The sequence below is a fragment of the Elaeis guineensis genome, chromosome 8 (assembly GCF_000442705.2).
Source record: "Elaeis guineensis isolate ETL-2024a chromosome 8, EG11, whole genome shotgun sequence".
Classification (NCBI taxonomy): Eukaryota; Viridiplantae; Streptophyta; class Magnoliopsida; order Arecales; family Arecaceae; genus Elaeis; species Elaeis guineensis.
Genome location: NC_026000.2, coordinates 127,881,488 through 127,891,257, shown reverse-complemented (window position 1 = coordinate 127,891,257; position 9,770 = coordinate 127,881,488). Strand labels below are relative to the sequence as shown.

General features: G+C 35.1%; 1 protein-coding gene across 1 annotated transcript in view; it reads right to left on the bottom strand.

The window, feature by feature from the left end:
- Positions 1-4,612: 4,612 nt before the first annotated feature.
- LOC105049658 (uncharacterized) overlaps positions 4,613-9,770 on the bottom strand; it is a 17,182-nt gene continuing 12,024 nt past the window's right edge. Inside the window, exon 2 of the mRNA XM_010929390.4 lies at positions 4,613-5,158. Within this exon, the coding sequence (XP_010927692.1) occupies positions 4,788-5,158 (371 nt within the window). The 3' untranslated portion in view covers positions 4,613-4,787. The remainder of the gene's footprint in view (positions 5,159-9,770) is intronic.

The following is a 9,770-nucleotide window of genomic DNA, read 5'->3' as shown; positions in this document are numbered from 1 at the left end:
TGCACTCTGCAGGAGGAGGTTTGGATTAAGGAAATTATTGGTGAAATGTGGATATAATGGATTTGAGAGAGAGAGAGAGAGAGAGAGAGAGAGAGAGAGAGAGAGGAGGTGATTTGGTAGGTGGAATGGTGCTCACTTCATTAAGTTAGGGTTATTTTAGGAGTTTTCAAGTATAGAATTAATAAAATACAAGGACAAATCATTCCAAAAATGTTGTCTTTTTAAATAATATTATTTTCTTAAAAGAGAAATGTTCGTTTTGATTTGGTAGGTCCACATATAGGGTTATATTTTAATTCTACCATCCTTCTACACAAAATAGTATGGTATTATCTTCTACCTTCTGGCAAGAGGTTGGGGGTTCAATTTTGAATGATGTTGTCCCTCGCTTCGACTCTATTATAGTAAAGTCGAGGTTCTTTGATCTCTAGCTTGCTCTACTTGAGGGTTTACGCTTTAGCCTTGCGAAAAATAATTAAGGAGAAAAAAGAGAGATCGAGTTTGGGATTAGGGTGGACGGAGCTGCAATAAGATTAATAAGCTCTAAAGCATTAATTTTGTCACTGCCTTTTTCCACTTCAAAGAAATAATATTTTGGTTGAAGTTTCAATTTATTTCCCAGTTATCTTCCCAAAACAAAGAGATTCAATGATTAGATATTTTCTCCAGAGTATGCTTGTGGGACTATGAAATTTGTTAAACAAAAGAAGGTTATGGCACGTATTAGTTCACCAGACCTTAAAAGAGTAGATTAATCAAGCAAAAGAAAGTAATGCTGTGCAGCATCAGGACCTAACCTTTAATTACCTATCCAAAATGCCACATAAGAGAATCCTTATGAGTAACAAAGATTTTCATTGGACAAATAATTGAGGTAGTAATGTTGCATATTATTTTTTTTAAACTTTAATAATTCCTTGATTCGTGCTCATAAAATAGCCACCCCAACCATGCATTATTTAATATCTTTATCCGGTTAAACATTCCATTTCTTTAGGAGCTCCATATGAACTTCACATGTAATGGTCCAGTGCGTCACCATGCATGTGGCCAATAGGAAGTAGGGATTGTTACCCTTACGTCTACGATTGTGATATATAGAAGAAGCTATCGATTGGATATGGATCCTCTGTGGTGCATCCGCAAGGTAAAGTGCTGTGCAGTGCTAGATGGCCGCCATCAAAAGATTTAATCATCAGATAAAGCAGTCTTATATGTCATATATCGTGCATCTTCTTTGACTGCTGTCCATTTCTTGATTATCGTCACCTAGTGCTCCACAGTAAATTGAAGAAGATCTGAGGTGTTGCCACCCATCACTTTCTTTCATACCCCTCACCAGTTTGATGCTTATGTATGTGGCAGCAAAGCAAAGCATCATCCCCACACTTGTAACCAGCATCAACCAATCTATATCTTGTTAGGATCCCTTTGTCCACTTTATACCTATACCTTAAATGGAGGAGTGGCCAATGCCCCTCCCCACAAATCAGCTCCAATAGAGGAGCCTCAAAATACCATCTTGTGTCTCCAGCCTTGTACATGGAGAAAAAACAAAGGGATGCACTTTGGGACAAAAACAGATCACCATGGAGACTTGTTTTATGTTCTCTTTCTCTATCATTGGCTCATGGGATGACACGCCACTTCCAAGTCTGAATTGCACTGGAATTGACAATATTATCTTCAGGACTGGCAACTGCTTCTTGTTTGCCTAAAGTTTGAAGTAATGGAACCTGCAAAGTTTTAGTAACCTTGCATTGTGCTCAACTAGTATTTGAAACATGCATGCACTGAAGAGGAGGGATGTTTTACCTATTGAATCCCATCTTTTTTTATTTGCCTCACATCAAGCAGCATTGATATTAGGGACCTTGATGACTGAAGATGTTGGGGTTATTGTAAATAATACTCTCTTTTGCCTATTGGAAAAACAAATATCAACTCCAATGGATGCATGGTTCTCATTACATATCAGTATAATGGGACTAACTATGCGTATTGGATATTTGCAATATTCATTTAAATAAAATAATTGTTTTAAATTTTTGATTTGTAAGAATTGATACTATCAAATAGTAATATTGCCACTTCTCCATTCTTCTGGTTTGTGTTTTGATGGCCGCTAATTATTTTGTCTCCAAACTATCCTATTTGGTGGTGACTTGGGCAATTATCAGTGAAATCGAAAATAATTATAATAGACAGGATCTATTGTATATATCCAGATATTAGCATTGTAACAGCCTAAGTTGACTATAATTATTCGAAAGGAGCTATCATTTGTATCATCCATATGTATAAAGTATTATTTAACTTAGCTAATGATCAAATTAATGAATCAGTTCAGATCTAAGAAATGGCTAATTCATAGATTATTTCAACTCAGACCAAATGTAAATCACAAAATATGTATTGTGACCATACAATATATAATGGATGTCCAAAAATATATATAGTTTGCCATCGGTCCATTATAATGACTATTACATGGAGAGAATATTAATTTCATTATAAAATTTATAAAACTTGTGTATTGTACTTCCATTAGCTTGTTAAACTATCTGTCCAAAAAACATGGCAATAATATTGATTTTGTAAATAGTATTATGTATTATCCTTCCCTATGGTGAAGGTTATAAGAAAAGAACGAAAAGATCTAAAATAACAACACAAGGAAGGATAAAGAGAAGCTTTAAATAATATTAGAGATGATCCTAAATAGAAATACTCAGCAAATAAAGATCAAGCCAACTTCAAATAGAAAGAAAAAGGCTAGATGGCTATGACGATGGTTATGGTATTTATCTTTCAGTATAATTGACTTTTATTACAATCATAATTTATTAAAAATACAACCAAAAGTCGAACATCTTCGGGTAAAAATGCTCAAAGGAAATCTCATTAAATTCAAGTTTCAGCAAAGGCACTGAGTTCATGTATAAGAAAAAACTATAAGATATAGCAGATTAGGAAGGTGTCTGTAACTTTATTTATCATTCTTGGAATATGATACGTGAGAATTGTGTAAAATTAGTTTTCACATTTACACAATAATGAAACAAGGAATACATTCAGCAATGGGCACAACATTGTAAATGAGAGAATTGTGCAACTTCTTTTCTGGAAACAGGGAATTCACTAGTAGTGACAACTACAAACATTTCAAAGTTCAACCTAACAATTACCGATGGTTAGAGATGTCGGTAAAAATATTAGGGAAAATTGGTAGTTTATAAGAACATCAATATGGATGATGACAAATGTTAATAATTCAGCGAAGGTAGAGTCGCAATTTTGAAAAATATATTGATGGTTTTTGGGAATTGAAAATTACTCTTGCTAGTAAGTAAAACTACCACTGCTAGTCATAAAAATTGCCTGTATATTAATATTTCATAAAACTGCCAGTATATTAATATGTTCATCCATGGTTGCAGTTGTTAGTGAATAACTAGTGACAAGCTTTTCACTTACAATAATCTTGACCATTGCTAATACTTTTACCAATGATTTTGGTTATTTTTATTGACAGTTTTGGTTAGATCTATAATTTGGAGTGGCTTGGTGCATTTTATCCGCCTTTCGATTTATATGAGTAAATACAAACATGATGGCTATGAGCTTGCAAGAAAAAATTTGAATTCCATGATCGCAGAATGGAGATTACTTGATACAGTTGTGTTGTACAGCAGAGGATTAAAATAAGTAAACAAATTTACAACCGATACATCAAAATTACACCAGAAAGAATCACTAATAGTTCAAAACTCCAGACATTTCCAACAGCTTTTTTGTTTATTTTTGAATGTTTTGTAAGTATTTAAATTCATCAATAACTTTTCAAGTTGGACTCATTCTTTTAAACCATTTACATTCAAGTTCTATATCTAATTTGAAGAAGACGGATGATAAGTATTTGCTCAGTTTCCTTCTAATATCTCATATCAGATAGAACTGAATAATATGTATTATTCAAAAACAGCAAAAACAAATATTAAATTAGAAGAACTACCATACATTTATCTGGCAGTTGCATAGTGTACATCAAGATTTCGCTCTTCTTCCACACTTCCACAGGGTTTGTACCAGATGTATGGCCAGTAACAATGAAAGTAAGAACATCAGTGCATGATTTGGTCTGTGCCCCTGATTTTATATCTTAGTATCCTTCCATGCACATCATTTTATCTCCAAAATGCCAATATCCTCCCAAGGTAACAACACTAGACTTCTTCGAAGGAACTCACAGCTCCAACCCAGATGCTGACATTACTAATTCTTGTACCTTCATGCACCATTCTAATTGCCACAAGATTTTGAACAGAAGTAGCTTTGATACATGGCAGGTGGGGGCAAAATTGAGGCGGTACTACAGCACAACTCTAAACATAGAATTAGAAGGAATTCAGCGAATGGGCGAAGTCTTTGAGACAAACCAAAACCAATACAGCAGAAAGCAGTCACACCATATGAGTGATGCCAAGACCATCAAATTGAGTGACCTTCAACTTCTCCAATAATAGAATCTATGTTATTGCTCCAATATCTGGGAGCTCATCTTTTGAATTTCAGTGTAAGATCAACAAAAACAGAAAAACGAGAAGAAAGATTTACAGAGCAGCAAACAAAAATTTGACAATTACAGGCAATTTGATCTTTTTGTTTCCCCATGACAGGCTTAAACTGATTCAGCCTATTTTATCAACTAAAAATGACATACAATTTGGCTTCTCTCAAATGTTAAATTTTACAATGAGTTCTGAGATCAGTTCGTCTTTTGAGGCTCAGCCTCTGCATGCTAAAGCTTGGGTTTGAAGGATTTGGTTGTCCTCTAACAAGCGATCATACTCAAGAAGTAGCTCTTCAGACTGTTTCTGGAGGGCAGTAACATAAGCTTCGGCAGTTATTGCACGTTTCTCCTGCTCCTCAAACTCACACTTAAGCTTCTGCAACTTCTCAGTTAAGTTAGACACTTCCATCTGGAGCTCTTTTATCTCATCAGAAGATTTCTCTTCCTTCTCTTTGAAACCGTGGTGTTCCTTTTTAAGTTTCTCAACTTCTTCGCTGGATGTACCAACTATTTTCCTCAAGGTGATCAGTTTCCGATGGTAGTGGTGTAAACGATCAATTACTAGTGCAAGGAAAAGAGTGTAACCTGCAAAACCAAGACTGCTTTAAGGTTGTGTCTATTTTAGTGTAGAGTAGTAGATGACAGAGGCTGAGACAATAAAATTTGGGAAGGATTATATGGGGAAAGAACAGAAACATTGGTAGTCACTGAAAAGCTTTAGAAGTCATGTCAGATGATTTGAACCAGGGATCAAATACCTATCCTGTTAAATAGATGAGAAGAAATAGTTCTTAAAATAAGGGATATGACAGTTCTCAGTAGAATATATGATTCTTATTTTGTTACAGAAAATGTCATTGAAGAATATCAATTGAATGATAAAACAATCTAAGCTGCTGTGATACTGGGTGAAGTTAATTCACCGTAAGTTTTTGCAATCCATTAATACTTACTAGTAGGTTCCTTGCTTTGTGATATCCAAGGATGATATCATTAAGAAAAAAGAGGTAAACGTTAAAGTGAGATGATGGCGGTGAACTGAGGTGGATGAAGGTCTTGGAAATAGGAGATACACAAAACCTAGTACATGGAATCCAAAAGGGACCCTGGTCGAAGTTGTTGGCACATGATTACTCCATTAATCAATTTAGCTGCATTTGATTTACGATTTAAAAAAGAATGCATGGTAATGATATAAACCTACCAAAACTAGCATGGGATGGAACTGTCAAGCATCAAGATGGATATGCGACACAGATAGCTGATATGACAGATCTTGGAAAAATAGGTTAAGATACATGTTCTTTACACATTTTTCCAAAAAAATTCCAAGAAACATTATTGGTTATCCTAATAACATAGTTCATGCCCCATATAATGGCATTCAGCATCACAAATTCTAAGATTATTCATACTCCATCATGTTGATCATGAAAATGCTAACAGTCATAAAAAATGAAGCAAAAAAGAGACAAAACAAAAGAGGAAACAATCCATATCTCCGATCCAAAAAGGCATCCTGGCAACCTAAATTATCCAGCAGCTTAAACGTATCCTAACAATGCCAAGAGATTATATTTTACTTAAGTATCTAGCCCTTTGTTTTATCTTTTAAAAAATGGGATACTTGTTAGAATAATTAGACATGTATCCAGGCCATATGTGATGCAGATCAGCATCCAATATGTATGGAGTAACCATGCTTCCAGATTAAACAAGATCATGAACAAGTTTTTCTAAACAATAAAAACAAACATTAACATAAAAGAGTTGCCTAGAGACATCACATCTATCTTCTTTAATAAAGAGAAAGCATAATAATTGGGCATCGGACAGGACTTAAGCACTTCACATTACCATGATGAATGAAAATAGACCTAATACTGAGAGAGTGGCATACTGAACAGGAGAAAATTCATGCAAAGAAAACAACCAAAGCAATATTTGAAGATAACATTTTTCCTGTACACGCTTAAGGGCATAACCTTGGAGCAATATTAACTAATAATTTAGATAAAAACAAACAAAATCATCCAAAAGAAAATTAAATGAACTGAAAACAAAGTATATGATAATCTCATGTAAGAATATTGAAAGCTTGATAAATCAAGGTTTTAACATTTCAAAAAGACAATTCAACTCAGCAAGGAACCCCAAATGAGTAAAATAATATGTGGAAAAAGGGCTAATAGTCCAATCGAAGTGTAAGTATAGGTAGATACAAGAATAGAGTTTTAAAATTAAAATAACATAAGAATACAATAACTCCTTGGACAAAGAAAACAGAATCCTGTGTATAATCTTAGACTGAAATGCGGTTCATTGAATGATAATGTGAAGAATATTGAAAGGTTGAAAATTTTATCGAAGTTCTAACATTTTTAAAAGAATATTCAACTCAACAGGGACCCCAAATGACTATAACAATCAAGGTTTGTGGAATCGGTACCGGCGGCCATATTGGCCGGCCGGTGGTACGGTTCGGTATACTCCCGTTTCGTTTCGAACCAAGGTGAACCGACGAAGGAAAATGAAGCCGAATCGGAGAAGAAAAAGAGAGAAAGAGAGAGAAATAGAGAGAGAGAGAGGGAGGAAGAAAGAAAAAAAGGGAGGGGGGTTCGTCGGAGGGCCTTCGGCGGGTCGCCGTGGCCGCGGGCGGCATTTACACCCCTTGCGGCTCCGCGGCGTGAAACAGGGGCAATTCGTCTCTGTTTTCTGTATTCTTTTAAATTTTTTTTTTTAAATGAAGCTAGCACTGGATTTGCCGGCATCACTTAAGTGAAGCCGGCAAACCCTAAATTGGCTTCATTTAAAAAAATAATTTTTAAAGAAAAATGAAAAACGAGGGTGGATTGCCCTTGTTTCACGCCGCGGAGCCGCGGGAGGTGTTTACACCGCCCGACGACCACGACGGCTCGCCAGAGACCCTCCGACGGACCCCCTCTCTCTTTTTCTTCCTCTCTCTTTCTCTTCCTCTCTTTTCCTCTTTTCTTCTCCGGCACTGGCATGTGCCATTTTCCATGCCGTAACCGTCTGGGTTCTCCACCAGTACGGTTCGGCATGCCCCATATCGGGCGGTTCAGCCCGGTACAGCATTCCTTGATAACAATACTTAGAAAAAGGGCTCACTGTTCAATTGAAGTATATGGTATAAGTAGATACAAGAACAGAGTTTTAAAATTGAAATAATCATAATAATACAAGAATTCAAACAAAGACAACCCAGCCCTAAACATAATCTTGACTTGAATACAATTGATTGAACTAAAATTAATACAGAACAGACATCATTGATAACTATAAACCCATATTTACTTACAAAAAAAAAAAAAAAAAGAACCCACATCTGACTTCCATAGTAAAGGATAAAGGATAACACAACCATGTGACTGCTGTCTGAAAACAAGAGTATTATTTCCAATTTGCTTGGTCCTGAAGGCTGACCATTGGGTTTATTCAGGAATAGGGAGCAATGCATTAAAGCAAAATACCCAGAAAAAGAAAGAACAGTTAGCAGAAATAATAAAGCAAGCTCCAGTACATGGTCAAAAAGAAGAGTGACCATTATCAGAAAGAAACAAAAGCAGAAATCAAGCAACATGTTTTCATTTACTTAAACATCATGTAAGCCTGTATATAAAATTGAACTACCATGTTTAAAAGAAGAGTTTTCAGTGAATAAACCATTAGGTAGTTGCCTCAGCCCTAGGTGTTTATACATCACCTTTAATCTCTTTAGAATAACTGAAATTTGACTTAAGCTGCCTTGCCTTCAGAAGTTAGTCAATTGAACCCAAAACAGCAAAAGAATTTTTGGGAGTTACCCCCTTGATGCAATTTCATACTACATTAAGTACTTTATCCCTGAAAATTTCCAAAATCTTTCTGACTAAACTCTGAACCCAGTAGATGTCGAGTCAACATCTCCTCACAATGATAGCCTAGAAGGCATGCAAGAACCTGAGATGAAGACGCCCCGATTTACATGCATACATTTACATAGTTGGAAAAAAAAAAAAATCTTAAGTTACATAATAAATAACAGTGGGTTCTAAAATGACTACCAAGATGAGTTTAAGCAGAAATTATTGAACTTTTTGACTTTTTACAGTTTTGTTATGTCTATGTTAAAATTTATTGCTTATTTTGTATCCACTTTTGTAATTTCCTATAAGTTCTCGAAGTGCACATTTGAAAATACTTTGGATCTATGGACTATGGTAGCAGTAAATTTCAAAATCAGAGCAAATCATCATAAAGGATGTGTGATGCATGACTTAAGAATATCAACCATAATAAAAAAGAAAGAAAGAAAAATGATTGCAAAACTGCTCACAAGAGGACCCATCTTCTAGAAATTAACTGAGCCCTAAAATAATTAATCATACAGATTTGGGTAGAATGTAGACCAACATAATAATAAAAGAAAGAAAAATGATTGCAAAACTTCTCACAGACCCATCTTCTAGAAATTAATTGAGCCCTAAAAAAATTAATCATAAAGATTTGGGCAATTAGAATGTAGACCAACAATTGACCAGGAAACTCTGAAATTTTACATTGTTATAATCCATCCAATAGAAGTAATATCTTTCTTTATCCCTTAACTTTCTCTTTTTGCATAGCTAGTTAATCTATCTTTATTACATAAGCCTCATCACAGTTAACAATTTGCACTTGCAAAAGACCAAGTAAAAATATCTCATAGTTGTCCACAGAGCCATTGAAGCATATCCTAGTCTCATAGACCCACAAGTAATTTATAAGCTCTTCCCAGTTAGTTGGAATAATCATTGATCAAAGAGTCTAAACCCTCTCTGTCATGTTAACATGCCCCTATAGTCGTTATCCATAAATGTCTCACAATTATGTCAGGGCTTCTAAGGGGCATTAAAAAAATAGATATGTGTCTTGCAGTAAACCATAAAGCAACCAAAGGATTAGGTTGTTTGTGAAACATATGCTCAGTATATTGATGAAGGCAAACAGCAGGGAAAATGACATCATTTAGGTTACATCAGGCAGCCAAAAATGAGGATGCATCATAGAGAGCATGAGCCAAAGGAAAGCCCTTGAATGTTCACACATAGTTTAAGATAATGTCAATTGTCTTCTGGAGCAAAAAAAGTAAACCTAAGTAATAAGAAAGGACTTGGCTTCTAAGGAAGGAGGCTTGCTAAGAAGATACATTAGATAT